The 18,914-nt window shown below is 46.2% G+C and overlaps 2 protein-coding genes across 2 annotated transcripts; one reads left to right on the forward strand and one right to left on the reverse strand.

Moving 5' to 3' along the window:
* Window positions 1-560: 560 nt before the first annotated feature.
* LOC143139202 (kazal-type serine protease inhibitor domain-containing protein 1-like) lies at window positions 561-4,273 on the forward strand. The gene is made up of 6 exons (XM_076299806.1): window positions 561-603; window positions 907-1,392; window positions 1,975-2,135; window positions 2,321-2,372; window positions 2,924-3,019; window positions 4,251-4,273. Exons 1-6 carry the CDS (start codon window positions 561-563, stop codon window positions 4,271-4,273), a joined length of 861 nt encoding a protein of 286 aa, XP_076155921.1.
* LOC143139203 (uncharacterized) lies at window positions 4,005-17,252 on the reverse strand (the record flags this gene model as incomplete). Its single annotated transcript, XM_076299807.1, has 10 exons — window positions 4,005-4,885; window positions 5,358-5,417; window positions 5,618-5,734; window positions 6,114-6,219; window positions 7,488-7,563; window positions 7,688-7,754; window positions 7,877-7,967; window positions 8,601-9,091; window positions 15,907-15,980; window positions 16,742-17,252. Coding segments are annotated over 10 exons (1,683 nt in total), but the record flags the coding sequence as incomplete, so codon positions are not given.
* Between the last annotated feature and the right edge of the window lie 1,662 nt (window positions 17,253-18,914).

Here is an 18,914-nt window from a genome sequence, read left to right on the forward strand (position 1 = left end):
GGCCTGTCATCAAGGCATAACATGTTTTTGCATTATGTCCTTAGTGAAGATGACGCATGTGTTGCGGTTTCCTCTGTTGTCTCATATTCTTACATTATAAATGCCTCATGAGCACACACACACACACACACACACACACACACACACACACACACACACACACACACACACACAGACACACACACACAGACACACACACACTCACACACACACCTTTCAGAGAGAGAAAACTCAAATGTCCTCCCTCAAGACACAAAGCTTAGCCAGCAAAGGAATTTCACAGAACTGCACCACATTGAAGCCTGCCTGTGTAGCCAGCATGGAGGAGCATGAACGATAATTGTTGACATTTCAGAAGAGCTGCATTGAATGTAGGCCTACATCATAGACTACCATATAGGTCACTGAAAAAACTCAGGTGCATACGAACACTTTGAATGACAGCTTGGGCATCCTGTGCATTCCACGCTAGGATTTTGTGTTCTTTTACATGCTGTGCCAATTTTGAAGCCCTGGTGCCAGTCCTGCCTTGCCAACCAAACTGGCCCCAGAGAGTGAGGATGGCCTTTGGGACACAAGAAGGGGGAAAGTTTCCTAAGGGAGGTAGTTGTAATACTTTATTGCTCCAGTAACAGCAGGTTTATCTATCCGATTTGAACTTAAGTTCAATAATAAACATCTGCACTTTCCTATTCTCTTCTTCACTGGAATAACTAAAGGAATATCTCCCATCAAGGCCATCTGTGTTCAATTAGGAACAGAAGAGCAATCTCCAACAGTTGCAGAATTCTCTCGGTGAGTTCTTGGTGAGAATATAAAACAAGCCAGTCATTATTTGCTGCAAATATTTCTACATTGAAAAGTGTCACATGGCTCAGCTATTCAGCTTTGTGTCTCATATCTCAGGTGCCATGTCCTGGACTGTGGTCTGGTTGTGCCTATACCTGTACCTGTGCGTGTGTGTACGTCCGTCTCATGCCTCGCCCCCGCAGCACCGTGGCTGGCTGCGTCTCTGGGAGGAGGGCGAGGCCTGTGGTGAGTGCCAGGAGCACCTATGCCCCCCGGCGCCCCCCAACTGCCCGGCTGGCCTGGTGCGGGACAACTGCGACTGCTGTGAGCAGTGTGCCAACGCCGAGGGCCAGCTGTGTGACCCCGACGGAGCACAGGAGTTCTACGGTCACTGCGGGGAGGGGCTGCACTGCCGGAGGCCCCCGAGACGGAAGAGGCGCCTCAAGGGCGATGACAGCCCAGAGCCCAAGTGTGTGTGCCGGTCCACAAGCTCCGTGTGTGGGTCAGATGGGCGCACATACCCCAATCCCTGCCAGCTGAGGGAGGAGGCCAGCAGACTGGGGAAGGAGCTGAGAGTTATTGGGGCTGGACCCTGCCACTCGGGTAATAACCTGATCAGCTTAGGGTGGGATGGAGTAAACTGCAGTTGTGACCATGAAAATGTTGTTTTAAGCTATGGTACATAATTGAGTTTTTGTGAATGGGTTTGTCAGCACACAAAAGAAGTAATGCTTTGTTGTTGTACAACAGTTGCCACAGCCTACTAGTCTGGTGACTTGCTGTTGATGTATTACTGTATTAGATTAACATTAAGCATGCTATTGCCTGAGTAAACAGTAAGATAGTAGTCTTAGTAAATCTGGATTTACTAAGGAGTTCGGCCGAGCTGGAGTATGGTGAAAGATTCATAGTAGTATGTAGATAATAGATGAACCTACATTGCTTTTGTAGAGAACAAAATACATGCAGCTTTGAACTTGAATCTTAAATCCAAACTACCTTATGCAGGAATTCTGCTGGTTTTGGGGCATGCGACTGAGCCAATTCGCTGTTAACATTGGTTTGCGGTATGAGACAGAGCTGCCATACCACAGTTATAACTGGAATGACACTTTGTAAACATACAGCATGTCTGAAAAAAAAAAAAACAGCCTGAGGTCTTGAAGAGGACATTTGTGCTCTCAGCCCCACAGATTTCTAGAGCCCCTCAAGACCTGACAAATTACACAGGAAATGACATCGCATTTGGATGTGAGGTGTCTGCCTTCCCTATTCCCAGCGTGAGCTGGAAGAAGAAAGGTAGCGACAACATCCTACCTGGTGATGACCCTCACATTTCAGTCCAGGTGTGGTACTTTTACCCTTTCTCCACACAATACTTACTTCCACTTTAGGTCACTGAGGGCATTTATATTTGGGAGATATTGTGGTGTGTATAGTCCTTTCATTAAATTCTCAGCAGTAAGTGGTCTTAACCTCAGTGTACGTAAACAGCCCCTCCTCTCACACCCAGAATGCATCTCTTTCCTAGGCACGGGGTGGGCCGCAACGCTTCACCATATCAACGTGGCTACAGATCCAAGGTGAACAGAAATAAAGGCTGACAGGATTCTCAAACATTTGTGCATTTATTTTGTCTTGCCAGATATATTTCGACCCTCTTGTACATGTATATAATACTGTTTAGTCTATTGCATTATACTGTATACTATAATTCAAATGTCTAATCTAAACAGGCTGTGACAATGTAGATCATGAAAGCTATATATAGAAGCATCTTTCTACAATCTCTTTTAAATGAGTCCTAAACAAAGGATCTACAGAGAGGCATACACTAGTGAACTTCAGTCGCTCACTTTATTCAGAGATGGAAAAAGATGTCAGAAAATCAGTAGGAATAATGAATGATAATGCAAAGTGTAACACAGCTTAGGAGAAAGATTGCTGCCCATTTTTCAGAGTAACAATGCTGGTCATATCGGTTCTTCTTTCTATACGTAGCCATGGGGAGAGGTACAAAATAGCAGTTGATTAGTGGTACAGGCAAATAGAGACATCATTTCAATGTGATTAAATTTCCAATAAAAATCATGAATACCGGTACCCAAACAGGTTATTTCTCACCTCTTCAAAGGTCTCCGTCTCTCTGATGCTGGCAGCTACTCTTGCATCTCTCAGAATGCACTGGGGAACGCTTCAGCCTTAGCTCGGCTTCAAGTGCTCAGAAAAGGTGAGTTGCTGACAGCAATGTCAGGTGTAGCATTCCTCTCTCCAGCCAACCCATTCTTTGAACATGCTTACCCTATAAGGGTTATGTGATTTGATGTCCCTTAATGCCTCCACAATATGGGTTACATTACTTCATTGCAATGTTCCAAAAATGTTGTTTGGACATTACATTATTATGTATTTCATCATTCCTGTTTGTTCTGGTCAGTTTCCCAGAGATAAGGAAGAGTGATGGTGAGTTGGATGACCATGGTGACCCCGAGAAGGACTACAGCAATGCAGATGATGAAGATGAGGACCTGCCTGTATATCAGGGGACTACTTATGATAGCGCATTAAAAGAATGCAAGGGAGAGGATGACTGTAGATTAGCATTAGGACATAAATATGCAATAGGTTCAGAATATACTAACATGTTTCCCATGTTAAGCTAATCAACTTGGTATGCATGAACCTCCCAGATGAATCATTGCTTTTCATAATGTACTTTAGAGACTGTCAATTACTCCTGTCTTTTTTCTTGCAAATACAACACTCTGTTTGGAGAAATTCAAAAGAAGAAGAAACCCACATCTGATCAAATGAAAGGAGCAATGTCTGGTCAGCCTGTAAATTAAATGTCTGTAGATGCAGCGATTAAATGGCTGTTTGACCAATGTGTCAACTTTATTAGATATGACCTCGCTTTTAGAGTATATTTACACTCCATAAAAGGTTAGATCATAAAAGAATGAATGAAAGAAAGAAAGGGTGGGTTCCACACTTCAAAACATTTTGTTTGGAATGGATCGAACCTCCAGACCCCAGATTATGACTTTAGGATGAGTTACTTTAAACGAAACGGTCTTCCAGACTAAACACTGAGATTGCTTGCTGTTGTGAAAATGCCAGACATGATTATGTTAGGCCTCAAGAGGGCAGCACAAACAAACTTTCACTAAGTGATTTAAAACTAGTAACAAGAAGCATGCGGATATAGTCACAGCTCAAAATAGATCATTTTATTTATTTCTCAGAATCTTTGGCAAATTAACCTTCGTTAACGTCTGAAATTACATTTAAATTCCCAACAGAGGACACTGTGAAGGAGCGAGCCTTTTCAGCTAGCAGGCTTCGGGGAAGGCCGAGTGAATGGAAAAAGAGGACAGATCTCGTAGTCCTTCATGTATAATAAGGCAGTCATGCCACGTTTCAGGTGCACAGAGACACTGTGTAATGTGTGGTGACTTCAGAGACCAACCTCAAATGGGCCTGAAATAACGTGAGCCATCGTGTCTGCCATAGGACCTTGTTCTCAGACACAGAATCCATATAGGCACAACAAAGTGCTTCTAAAAGTGCATATTTACAGAGTGTTTAAATCACAGCAAAACTCATCATATTAATTGTCTTTTCTTTTTAAAAAACAAAAAATCTTAATATTTACGACAATACATCACATACCAACCACGAGTGAGTCAAAGCAGGCCAATAATCCTCTTAATGTTCAATGTCACAGTTGTGACAAATCACTCAAGTAACCTTTGGGTAAAAACTCATATTGTAACACTGTCCAAAGCTCATCCTTCTAAACATGTAGTTCCAATGTATAACCAACAGGGGGCGATCCAAACCAAAGTCATTCACTAGTCCTGCCCAGTCCCATCTCGTCATGTCATCCATGCCTCAGTAGTCGCCCTGATCAGTGATATGGAAATGTTCATGAGGAGGAAGCCTCCAAACACCTGGTGCTTCTCGGTGACATCTTGGCATAAGTTGGGGATGTCCAGTTGAGGGATCACATCTCAAAGTGTCGGTAAATGCTCTCCACGTATCCCAGAACCCTCTGCCAGTCCGGCCCCTCGGCTCTCAGCATCTCATCCACTGTCTGAAAACACACGTGAGAGCAGGCTTACAATAAGGCCAGATATCAGAAACAAGCTACTTGAAGATGAAACCACAACAACTTGCTCTCTTCTGTGCGCACAGTGAATCTGAGAAATATACAGAAGATCTGAGTGTAGAAGGAGTGCTCCACACATCAATAACAAGTTAAGTGAACAGCTGAATCTGAGTCTGGTGGCTGAGTCAGAATTCCCATATATGGAAGTATATGACAATAAGGAAGATTATTTCAGGTTCTAATCAATGCCGTTGTCTGTATAAATCTATAACCATGCTGGGTGGAATGCCTTCTCCAGGTTAGACTACAGTCCCTGCTATTGTCCTTGCCCATATGCCACTGTCTCAGCAGCCCCCTGGGTCATTTCTAAATCTGTGTGCATGCTCTGCTTTTCATATAAGTAATGAAATCATCCTGTGATTGGGTTCCATGTGTGCGGAGTGTTGAATACACTTACAAGCGAGGCGGTGATTCCAACACCCTCCCCAGTCTGGAATGCAAGGGTGAGGTTCTCCCTCTGTGCACAACAACAACAATAACCATCACCACCATTGTTAATGACACAAGAACCTTAAGCACCAAACAAACCTGTCATTTGGGTTCACTTCCACCAGAACGTCCACCAGTTCACTGTATAAACTGTACATGGAAATGAGAGTGCCTCCTCGTGTATAACTGACGAGTGTGCGAGGGCGTGGGAAAGGGGCGAATTCTCACCTTGTTGTCCGGGCTGAGGCTACTGTATGGAATGTGCGTTGGGAGGTAGGTGTGGTAGATGGCACAGAAGGCCAGGCCATCCGCCCAGCTGCTGCTGAAGTTGGTAATGTCAATATTCTGATGAGGAGAAGTCACCAAGTCAGAAAGTTGTGTGAGTGCATTCCTAATCTTTATTACATTGGTGTTAGAGTGTATACACACACACACAAACACACACAGGTGTGATTGTGTGTGTGGTCATACACTCACACAGAGAGTGAGAGAGAAGGAAAAGATGCCAAGGCACATAGAACAAGAGAGAGAGGGAAAACATAAGGTGCTTATTCATATACATTTTGTTGATGAATAAGCAATAAGTATATTTATTTATTTTGTGATATAAGAGGCCTAGAATATATTTATTGAATTCTTAACCAGTTATGTGATGAGGGCTTATATGCTCTGTGCTGTGACTGACTGACTGTTGTTTATAATGGCTTGTCTGCCACTGCGATACCTTGTAGCCCTGGGTGCGACTCTGACACCAGCGCAGCAGTGAGTTCCTCTTAGAACCACCATGACGACGCAGCAGTCGGTTGAAGTCATCCTGAGGCCTGCTGACACTGACACACACACACACATACACACACACACACACACACACACAAAACACACATGCAGTCAAGGCAAAAATCATGTGATGGACAAGTATTGAGCGTAAAGGCCCCTCTGAATGGGGCTATTGGGCAAGTGTTTGAAAAACAAACATCAAAGGTCCAGCCATGTTGACTTGATATACTGTAACAGAGTTGGGGTGTGGGAACCATGGGATCAGAATGTGCAGAGAGGTATTCCATTCACAACGGGGGGAAAAGTCCACACAAGTCAACCACTTGTCCAGCAGTCGCTAGTGTGCATCATTTAGTCCTCTTTAACCCAGTTGTGCCAGAAGCGAGCACATGGTAACAGGCTGGTGGTTCCTAATATGAAGCAAACCCTCAGACATTTGGCAGCACCATCAGTCAAATGCTAGATCAAATCCCCAGTCCAACTCCATGAGTTGCCATTGCTCACAAAACTCAAACAGTCTGCCATAGTCTATCAATCAAGTCACCTACAAGGAAACACACTGTGTGGGTGCTGATGCCTTAAAGGAGAAGTTCGGTGTGAAATTGACCTTAGCTGTACTGAAAGATGTTGCCGAGTACTCACATGTGTCCAATAGGCACCTTCGCTCACCCCCTAGCATTCCAAATTACGCCGTTTTTAGCCGAGTAGCTGTGGGGGCATAGCGTAGCCTATGCAGCTAAATCGCTATTTTTACACCATTAAAAAGGTTCCAAGTAACTCCACACTGCATTGGGAGACTTCTGAGGGTCTTGGAACCTTTTTAATTGTGTAAAAATAGCGATTTAGCTGCATAGGCTTCGCTATGCCCCCCACAGCTACTCGGCTAAAAACGGCGTAATTCGGAATGCTAGGGGGTGAGCGAAGGTGCCTATTGGACACATGTAAGTACTCGGCAACATCTTTCAGTACAGCTAAGGTCAATTTCACACCGAACTTCTCCTTTAAGTAATAGCTTCACATCCTCATTATTCCCCGAGCACTGTAGACTTGGCTATCGGGAACTCAATGTACTGTTCGGTGAATGACTAGAACTCAGTGTGCTGGAAAGTCTGGAAAGAGGAGCAGCATAGCAGCAGGCCACTGAACCTGTATGCAGATATGCTGCTAATCCTACCCATGGATTCCTGCCTGAAAGCACAAACGACTGAGCAGTTTGTCAGTTCTAATTTCACTGATACAAATCAGGAATTTGAAAGCATGGTGCAGAATTGGGATAGAGAGAGAGAGTGTTTGTGTGTGTGTGTGTGTGTGTGAAACTCACCTGCTTTTACTAGTAGTGAAAGTGAAAGAATCTGTGAGGTCAGATATAAGCTGGCGATTTGACTCTTCTTGTTTACCTTTGAAGAGAAAACAAACACAAACACGCTGTTTACATAGCAAGCAAAATAGAGTACACACGTGATTTAGACATCAGCTGGGGAGGGAAAAGGAAAAGGCCAACTGGAGTCGGTTAGAACAGACCTGAATGATTGTTGTTCAAGTTCTCCTCCTTGTCTTGACCCCTTTTTCCTCTGATTTGAAGCGTGCCCTGCCACAAAAGACAAAATCAAATATACAGACATAATCAAATATACAGAAATTTGGCAAAATATTCTCAAGATCCCAGTTAACAAAAAAACTGAAATGTATTTATTGTTGTGTGATGCTCACTTTATTGGCGGGTCCTGTTGAGGTGGTTGTCTGGGAAGTACCATTTAGCACGACGGGGGAGTCTGAAGACACAGGAAGTCTCGAAAGGCTCCTGCAGAATTTAAAAAAAAATAAAATAAAGATGGTCTGTGCCATGAAATCGATATGAGCGGAACGGTCAAGGCGAGCGCGACGGGACAGTCTGATGCTCCCGTCTGGGTCTCTCTCTTTCCAGGGAGGACAGGAGGAGTTTGAAAAATCCCTCTGAAATGTTACTCTCGATGCATGAGCACCACAGCTGATTAAACTACTGGGCTGCGGCCAGGCGCGCAGAGGGGATGTATTAATTCAGTTTGTGCCCACTTGGCATCGCTCGTGAACAATTGTTCAAGTGGGTGCAAACTGTATGAGTGGTCAAGTGGGGAACCGGGCAGCTCTGAGCCCTAGACAAATAGGCTGCCTGGACTACTACAGTGAAGTTGTTTAAAATATTCTTCTGGACCTAAGAGAAAAGCCAAATGGCTTTCACAGTTGTTCACATATTGAGTTGTGTGATGATATAAAATACAATTGAATGGAATCTCCATAAATCACCCAGAATTCACATAGCAGGGGAAACCAAAGGCAGAGGTCATGAGTGACATCAAATGATTCAGTAAATGGCTGTGGCTAAAAGCCTGTGGGACATACCAGGTCGAAAGCCTGCACCTGTGTATTGGCCAGGTGTGGTGCAGCAGGAGCTCACCTGGATCTCTCCGATGTCAGACTCCTGTGAGGCCCTTCCCTCTTCCTCTCCTCGGCTTTCAGCTTCCTCAGGTACCCGTCGGCCACGCCCTTCCCACTGGCGCTCCTCTCCCGACCCCTGAGGGGCTGCGTCTGGCTCTGCTCCTGGGACGCCGCGGTGTGGCTGCTCTGCTCCTGGCTCTGCTCCTGGGACGCCGCCGTGTGGCTGCTCTGCTCCTGGGACGCCGCGGTGTGGCTGCTCTGGCCCTGGCTCTGATCCTGGGTCAGTGTGACCAGCCTCTGACGGCTCTCCTCCAGCTGGGCCTGCAGTGGCTCGAGGCGCTCTTCGGCCTCCTTCTGCGCCCTCTGCGCGTCGGCCAGCAGCCTCTGCCATTCCTGCTGGGTCCCTCGGAGCACGCTCAGCTCCTCTTCAGCCTCCGCTCGCAACCGGTCGGCCACGGCGACGGCCACCTGCAGGTCGGCCTGGAACTGCTGCCACTCCCCCCGCTCCTCCTGCAAGGAGAAGCCCCGACCACTCGTCACCACAGAGACGGACTTTACAACAGATCTCCGTCTAATACACAGGTTATGTAACTCCTCTCGCCTCATGTTTGCTCAAGAGAAGGCACTGTAAATACCTCATCAGGCTATTTCAACTTTCCACCCTGCTCCCCTTCCCACATGCCTAGTGACTTAAAGAGAACCATAGACCTCTTCGGAACACTGACAAATTACTTGGAGCCAAGGACACAACAGAATAATACTGTTATTTTATTGTCCATAAAATTTGTCTCACCTTTGCAATATGAACCTTTGTACATACTGCACATAGTCTTGTTGTTGACTATACTGCAAAAAAATCCAAGGATACAGTCACTGACAAACACAAATACGTACAAACAGTAGGTATGTTTAAGATTCAAACTATACCAGTGGCCTGTCTGGCAAATCACAGTTTGTGGCAGTGTGGCTGACAGCTTCAAAGGAAAATAAACAGTGACACTGCACTGAAATTCCTCCTGCCCATAAAAAGCAATCATTAAAAAATGTTTAGGAAAATAGTAGTTATGGTTTAAGCAGTAAGCCCTGTGAGGCTGTACGTTTCAGTGATTTTAAAACAGCTAAAGGGCGTTGTTAGGCACGACACGAAGCGGAGATGCTTGTTAAAATGGTTACTACATATACCTGGAAAGATTTCATAAAATAAATGCACAGCAACAAGAAATTTAATGATTTATTTATAGATAATCATTTTTCCGCCAAGAAATAATTCTATCAGAATAGTTGCCAAGCAACATCGAGACAGATTAATTGATTGTAGCACATTGATATAGAATGAAATGCGGTCAACGTGAAGGGACATGCTGGGTTTCACAATGGCATTGAATGCAATTCAGCCAAACATAATTAACGACTGTTTTAGAAGTATATTCAACCCATGTTTCTCAAAATGGTTGATCTCATGCTTGATCTCAGTACCATAAATGACTTAAATGTGTAATTAAATGAAATGCAACATTTCTGACCCTCATTTCAAAATTGAGTTGGAAAGTCAAAGGTCAGAGAAACACTGAATCATCCCAATGCTAAGATAACACAACAGCACGTACTGATATGTTCCTAATCCACTCAATTGGAATTCAATAACTAGAACATCAACATGTCCATGCAAATCTATTGGTAAAGCACAACAAATATTTGCCAGACTACCAGCATTGTCCACCTTAGACTTCTCTATTCACTGTGCCATGTGTCCCCCTCCAACAGCTGCCAATAGTGATACATGCTTCACGGCTAAATGGAAACTGTGAGAAAACTCAAATACTGCAGGTCCCCCCTCCTTAAAAGACTGAGGTCATCCGTTAGACCCGGCAGGGCGGCTCAAGTATTGGCAGTCGCAAGGAGATACTGTGCACGGCCTGTTAGGGCCAAGTGACTGGACCCAGTGCCAAAGGCTCGGGCGGCTTCATTCAGGCTCAGCCGCCCAGAACCCCACTGCCAGCAGCAGGAATGTGTGTTTACGGCTCTTGGGGGCCTGTGAGCGTGCCTGAGCAGCTCAGAGAACATTGCTGAAGATTTCAAATAAGAAGAAAAAAAACAAAACTGTAAGCATTATCACACAGGTTTGGACAGATAACACTTCCAGGGAACTGTGACGAAAACACTTGTTTGCACTGCTTTGCAACTTGAGTGAGAGGATCTTGTGGAGATTAGCCATCCTCGCTTGCCAGTGAAGCTGCGTGGAAGGCTTCCAGACTTGCTGAAACTAAAAAGACTCCTGACTAAATCGAATTACCGGGCAGTTGAACGGCAGGGTAACCACGGCAATAAGTGTCCTGGTTAAAAAAGCAAAGGAGTGAGGTGTTGGGGCAAATCAAGATGGCCTCTGAACCATGACCTGAGCTCGGTCGAGCACCACTTGAAACAAGACTTGCTCAGACACGGGGGCCTGCCGCCCACACCAGACTGAAGTTAAAGAAGATGCTCGCTCATATGAAGTGGAAGAAGCCAAGAAGGGAAAAATGAAACCACGACTCATTTCATATGAGTCAAAGAGAAAGCCATCCTGTGTGCTCCAGTCTTGCTCAGACATATTCAGCCCTGTCCCCCCCAACCCACCCCACCAGTTCCACACTGAAGAAAGGTCACACTGAAAGAGAAAGAGGAGGAGGAAGAGGAGGAGGACTCTCCGTTCTGCTCCATGAGCGCGGATCCCATGCATTTTTATTTGATCCCTTCAGCTAATGCCCTTCTCTTGTCTAACTCAACACTTGGCCTCAGGTAGAGACAGACAACAACAACGGTATCAGTATCTGTGCACCAAACACTTTCCCCTCATACATAAAGACAATGTTTGGCCCGATCCTTAACTCTTCTACAGTGCTGAGAGGTGTAACCGGAGGACAGCGGGGACACTTATCCACTTGCCATGCTGCCATGCTGTGAGTGTTGAGGCAAACACTAAGAGAGAGAGAGAGATAAAAGCAGTGTTGGACAGAGATCAAACTGCAGCACTGTGCTCTGCTCTGTGTGTGTGTGTGTGTGTGTGCAGGAGACTCCCATGCTGGGGTTCTGGCGGGTTGGGTGTCGGGGGCTGTTGGAAGAGTCCTGTTCCGTCCCGGCACACAGCACAGAGGAGTGTGGGAGAGAGGAAGGGCGGGATTATTCGTCTCAGCGGCAGTTGGGGAGAGAAGAAGCGGAGTTCAGCCAGCAAGCTTCCCTCCGTGCCTGACCAGCACCCTCACACCACAGCTGGGCCCCATTAGCCCATCACCAGAGTCCACACACCCACACATCTCTCTCTCACACACACACACACACACTGTCCCAGCAGCTCCCCCATTCACACACCCCCGCAAAGATCAGACTCTCCAACTCCCTCACTTTAGTAAAAGATACTGAGCTAACATTTATGTGAACAAAAGCTCCTAAGGCAAGACTTTAAAATGGATGTGTCTATTTCATCTTCAAATGTATACACACGGGCATATACAAACACCTCTCTAGACAGTATAAACATACATACTGTTAGCTAATCATTACAGAGGAACTCCCAATCTCAACAAGCACCACATCTAGACTCTGACTGAGAGCTTCATCAGAAATTAAACATTTCCCAAAGCTTTCCTGAGCGTCTTCTTCTGGAGGGGATTAGAGAGGGAGTCCCTGCTTAGGCTAACTGGAACCATGCTGAGGGGTCGTGCCATTGTGCAAGGCCACAGACAGCCAGAGAAAACAGGAAACGCCCCACCTCATCCTTCAGTGCGATAAGACCGATGATCCCAAATCTCACCGCCCTTACACATCATCCAGGAAACACACTGACCCCTCGAATTACTCTGCAGCACCCAAAAAGGACTCGTACATTACTGTGAACCCCGTGCACACACACACACACACACACACACACACACACACAGACACGCTCACACACATTTAGAGTGTGTATATACACATGCACATTAGGAACAATCAGGAAACCACCCCTCCCTATTTCCCCATCCAGTTTCTCTCCCTTTCTCTCACTCACTTCCAGTCTCACTCCCTCTCTCTCTCTCCCTCACTTCCAGTCTCTCTCACTCCCCCTCTCTCTCTCTCTCTCTCTCCCTCACTTCCAGTCTCACTCTCTCAGCTATGTCTGCCCAACACCAAGCACTAGTGCTATTATAAGTCTGATGCTGGATGCCTCCTCCCACCTCAGTCACATCCAACACACATACACAAATGCACAGACACACACACGCTAACATACAAACACTCACACACACACACACACACACACACACACACACACACACACACACACACACACACACACACACACACACACACACACACACACACACACACACACACACACACACACACACACACACACACACACACACACACACACACACACACACACACACACACACACACTTTTTTATGTAATATTTACTGGCTTTGTATGGTAATCTCTTGACCTCCATGAACCGAAAAACAGAGTAGTGGCGGTAATTGCCTCCTCCCACTCAGAAAACACATAGATTCACACACACATACACATGCACACACTCAACACACACACTAAAAGTTAAAGGGAAACCATACGCACACCGAAACACACTATTTAAATGTTCTCTGCAATGCAAATGTGACACTGAATGCCTCATTCTCTATGGAAACGTATTCCAGCCACAACCCCCAAAGAGCCGTGGGGCTGGAGTGGAGTCCATTCCTAGAAATCACCACTGTCCATCTGGAACTGATCCCAAAATTCCGAGACCTGAGAGCACGATCCCATCCACAGGATGAATAGCCCACCCACAGCCCAGGCAGACTGGGACAATGCCTGCCGGTGCCTGTGTTTGTGTGTGTCTTTGAGAGAGGATGTGCTTTTTTTTGTCTCGATTTGTGAGCTTCTTTGTCTGCGTATGTTTTTGTTAGCGTGCATGTGTATGCTGGGGAGACAAGGCTCTTCAGTTGTGTTTTGTCCATCTGTGTGTGTTTATGGGTGTTATGGATGTCTGCTATGTGCATGTGCTAGTGTGGGTTAGAGCCACGAGTGTGCTCTACACTCATGTTTGTGCACGTGCATGTGTGTTTGTGTGGATGCGTGTGTTGGTGTGGATGCATGTGTGTGTGTGTGTGTGTGTGTGTGTGTGTGTGTAAGAGAGAGACAGAAAGAGAGAGAGAGGGCTGCACTTGTGAGATCATTGTTTGAGTTTCTTCTCTCAGGGAGGAAAAGGCGAGCGCTCAGATGAACAGGGAGGCACAAGAAAGGGAGGACTTTTGCAGCACAACACCCACGCTCCAGTGAAGACAGCCACACACGCGTGCACACACACACACACACACACACACACACACACACACACACACACACACACACACACACACACACACACACACACACACACACACACACACACACACACACACTCTCTATCCAAAGGGACACTCAGGCATAACATGCCGACTTCTCCCCTCACACTAGCAAACACAAAAGTCCTGTTATGTTTCACTGCTGAAAAGAGCTCTCTTTCTTTCACAAACAGCCCCCTTGTTGCTAGACTTTTCCTAAACCTGCAGCAAGGCACTGGAGACTAACAAAAAACTGATTTAAAGACTATAGAAAAACACAAAAGCCTGCTTTCACTTTCAGTTAGTGCACACTTGCAGCCCCCAAACGTGCCTGTTTCTGGAAGCAGAGTGAGTAAGTGAAAACATTCTCCCAATGTACTGGCAATCTAATTGAAACTCACATTGAAACTGTTCCTTCCCAGAAGCCTGTTCCCTCCATCTCTCCTTTTTTGTCTGTCTCTCTATGCAGAGTTCTTTTCGGCCCTTTTTCTGAATCACTTCAAATGCTTCCTGCCTTTGCTTTGGGTGAATACTGTAAGTTAAAGTGCAATCACATTGTATGTGTGTATTGCAATTCATATCAAGATGTTCTCTCTGACACTTTCTACCCCTATTCTTTCTCTCCTCCATCTTTATCTCCCTGTCTATCTCTCTCCTCTGCCTACATCTCTATCCCTGTCTATCTCTCTCTCTCTCTCTCTCTCTCTCGTCTGCCTACATCTCTATCCCTATCTCTCTCTCTCTCTCTCTCTCTGTGCACACCAGAGGGGACTGGGAGGAGAGTGCTGGGGTGGAATGTGTTCCAGCGATGCCTAATCTACTACAGACAGAGGCCCCTGAGCAGAATACTCAGAAGGGTGGGGCCCCCATTATGAACGGGAAATTACACCCAAAAAAAGAACGAGGAGGAGAAGGAGAAGAAGAAGAAGAAGAGAAAGAGGAAGATGATGATGAGGATAGGGTAGAGAATAGTCACAGAGGATAAATCTTCCCCTCATAAAATGGCAGGAATTCGCCTGGACCTCAGAGGAATGAGAGCGGTGCTGAGCGACGCTGAAAGAATGCTAAGTGCGCTGGGGTGCGTTCTCCAGCTTCCCCCTCATGCTCTTCTAAACAGAGGAGCTTTTCATTGTGTTGCTGATGGGCAGCCAGGCGGCCAGCGCAGGCCACATCAAGACCATCTCAGCCCACTTCCTCTGCTGCAAGCCTCACACAGGAAGTAGGCCATTAGAAAAGTCCCATCTCCCAGAAGCCTTGGCTAGCGGAGATGACAAGCTGCAAAGTGGACGTTATCTCCCACTGATGCCCAGCCTTGACCTGTGTGGTGGGTGTGTGTATGAGTGAGCATGTTTGTGTGTGTGCGGGCGCGTGTGGGGTTAGCGTCATTTCTTGTTTACTTTCCTTAAATATTTACAACAGAAAAGACTCCAGGGATCAGATCCATCTTGTCCTAAATTGCTAAAAATACCCAGAACTTGTTGAGCCAATGAAAGAGTTGGAACAAAATACAGGTTTCTATCATGAACAAAGGAAGGGGACACTTAGAGGACAGATGACTAATTAACTAACCAGCCAACAATCTGGTTCTAATTCAAAATGTAGTTGAACAAAAATAGTTAATACACAAAAAACAAAAGAGTTGTGATATAAGAGTGCCTTAATGGGCAGCCATGGCCTACTGGTTAGCACTTCGTACTTGTAACCAGAGGGTTGCCGGTTCGAACCCCGACCAGTAGGCACGGCTGAAGTGCCCTTGAGCAAGGCACCTAACCCCTCACTGCTCCCCGAGCGCCGCTGTTGTTGCAGGCAGCTCACTGCGCCGGGATTAGTGTGTGCTTCACCTCACTGTGTGTTCACTGTGTGCTGAGTGTGTTTCACTAATTCACAGATTGGGATAAACGCAGAGACCAAATTTCCCTCACGGGATCAAAAGAGTATATATACTAATGAGGTGCAGGGTCTTTGCTGTGGATGAAGCTCACCTGAATACTCTCCTTCAGGCTTCGGAGCTCCTTCACCAGTTCCTTCCGTTCTGTTAGAAAGCAACGCAGCAGATCTACAGCAAGACGGAAAAAACACAAAGGGAAAAAAATGAGAATGAGAAGTTAAGAATGTCATCAATAAAGTATTTAATCTAATACAACATCTTACAGCAAAACACATTTTTATTTATGGTCCATCCACTGGTCATACAACAGGACTGTTATGTCAATGTCGAATACGACTTGTTTGAAAGAGGAATGCTGATGACATCATGCAGCACAGCCTGACTTGACCATGACTTTTAAGGCAATGTGAACAACATGGCAACACTCCACTCAGTCATTGACACCGAACTTGTGCAATACTTGCCTAATATTTATGTGGTTCGTGAGCAGACAATGAGTGGAGGGCCTGTGATTCATAGCACTTCCGTCTGTGCAGCGACACAGAGCTCAGGGCCCACATGTTGAGGTTAAAGAGGGAATTGTACTGGGAGCCAAATCACACAATCATGACCAACTGTGCACTCACAACATAGCTCAGGGCTTATGCATCAGTGTAGAGAATGAGAGATTTGCGCAGCTGTCTGTTCTGGATATGGATCATGTAACTAGTGAGGACAGCGAGTCTAGGACACATGCTAGTCCTTTCCCTGAATTACTGCTAATGGTCCGCAACTTTCCTCTGTTCCTCTACCAATTTATTTCCTCAATCATCTTCCACTCCTGAGTCTGAGGAAAGTTTTGGGGTTTTAACTTGAGGGTGCTTTGAGTGATCTCACTCTAAGTAGAACATGCATGTCAATCAGTCCTGATAGTATATGATCTCTCTTACCAGCCAAGTTGAGCGTGGGGTCAATTGATGATTCGAGTCCCAATGCTTTCCGGCACTGTTCTAGAAGGTTCTCTTCCACACATGGGCTTTCTGTCCCACTGGTTGTCTCAGACAGAGACGGCCCAAGCCCACTGTCCTTCTCCTGGAAAGTCTGCTCGGTGGGCTTTTCCGGTGAACTGTGAGTCCTTGCTGCTGACAGAGGAACAGCACTGCTGCTGCTACTGATGGAGGAGGTCTTGGGCCTGCCCTTTACAAAAGTCTCCCTCTTGACTGGCGGGATGCTTCCTGCTTTAACCGGTGACGGACAGGACCCTGAGCTAATTACAGCCCAGTCCTGGCTGGTGTTGGGGGAGCCTGTACTAGTGTCCAGGTTGCTAGAGGAAGAGCTGATGACTGGGATGTTCTTCGTCTCCTTGTGTGTCCGGACTTTGCCCTCTGGGGTGGACCCTTGCAGTGGGGAGGCCAGGTGAAGCTGGTCTGACGTACAGGTGGGCAAAGGAGAGAGCGGAGATCACCTGCCTCCCACTGCAAGGGTCCACCCCAGAGGGCAAAGTCCGGACACACAAGGAGACGAGAACATCCCAGTCATCAGCTCTTCCTCTAGCAACCTGGACACTAGTACAGGCTCCCAAAACACACCAGACGGTCATGGCTGGGATTAATTGGGCCCTGGATGCTCTCGGGACAGACATTCCTCTCGGGCTGCAAAACATCAGTGACCTTACACACTTGGTCCCTGTCCTTGTGTGAAAACAGCAGTCTTTGCTCACAAAACAGATTCAATGCTGCATAGCCAAGATAACCAAGTGCAAGTGACGAGCACTGATAAAAAAACGCCACCAGCTACTCTTTGCAACTGTGGTCAAAAATAATCCTAAAACACGGAAAAAGTGCACGTGCCAAGGTCTGGGTACAGATTGGCTGTTTGCAATTAATCCGACAGTATTGCTTGTGGCAAGTCGGAGAATTTCGCTGAGTCACCACCAAAAGGGCAACAGGGCTTGACCAATCAACAGTGGCGTGAGGAGAATGTGAATGGGGCAGTGCCCACGGGGAGAGCTGACTCATGCTCTCAACCTTCCTTCTCTCTCCTCCTTCCGAGGCCCCCCGTCTTCATCTGCCCAACACCATCAGGCATGTCGGCCCACTGCAGGGGGGCATGTGGCCTCTGTACTCCGATGGGAAACTTAATAAAGGCATGAGACTAAATAGAGGAGGGAGGGAGAAAGGAAGGGAAGGAGGGAGGGAGGAATGGAATGGAATGAAAGAGAGATAGAGAAAGAAAGAGAGAGAGAGCGCAAGAGAGAGAAGAAGGTAGGACTGAGAAAAAACAACAAAGAGAGAATGAACGAAAAGGCTTGGAGAGGGAGAGCTAACATAATAGATTTGTGGTGGGTGATTCCACGCTCGGAATGAAATTGGCTACAGCACACATGCCAACCAAATTTCTCAGCCTCCTTGCAGAATGCACTGGCTGACAGGGACGCATTCCAATGTGAGGTTATCCCAGGGGAGATTTATACACAGATGAGCCCAAATGCATGTAGCCTACGAGATTGATAAAAAGAAAACTAAATCAGATTGTAAAACACACTGCCTAGGTATTTACCTGGAGATCCATGGCCATCTTTGGTGGATGAGTTTCCCATGGTGACAAAGGATGGTGAGCAACACAGAGTCTGCTTTCACCTCTGGCTCCAGGAAGTTGTCCTGTCAAATAAAGATAGTTACACCTGTTTGGGTTGTGACAGATACTGATCAACAATGACGGAAGTACAGGATATCAACTTTATGACCAACTATGACAAAAATGCGTCTAAAGAGACATACGACACACAATATAATTCAGTATTTGGTCACTTATTGTGTACTTACAATTTGTGAAACATAGTGGAAGAGAGCAATAAAGAACACATTAATTGAACGTGCAGCCAATTGAATGGGCCAGTTGACAAAGATTGGCTAGTGATTGATAGCAGGATGTATCCCCTCGGTAATCTTCGGTCGCCCAAAGCATCCGTCCAACAAATTATAATTCCCCAAATCTTAACGATTTATTTTCTCAAGTCAAAGCAGTTGAGGGGGGAAAGCGATTACGGTAAGAATGTGGCAGAGGTAAGTTAAATAGTCCCCTTTACCATTTGATATTTGAACTGCCTATCTTGGTTAACAC

This window comes from Alosa pseudoharengus, unplaced genomic scaffold, assembly GCF_046254945.1.
Source record: "Alosa pseudoharengus isolate Yale_2024_CS ecotype anadromous, Long Island Sound unplaced genomic scaffold, YU_APseudo_1.1 YU_APseudo_1.1_scf_22, whole genome shotgun sequence".
NCBI lineage: Eukaryota > Metazoa > Chordata > Actinopteri > Clupeiformes > Clupeidae > Alosa > Alosa pseudoharengus.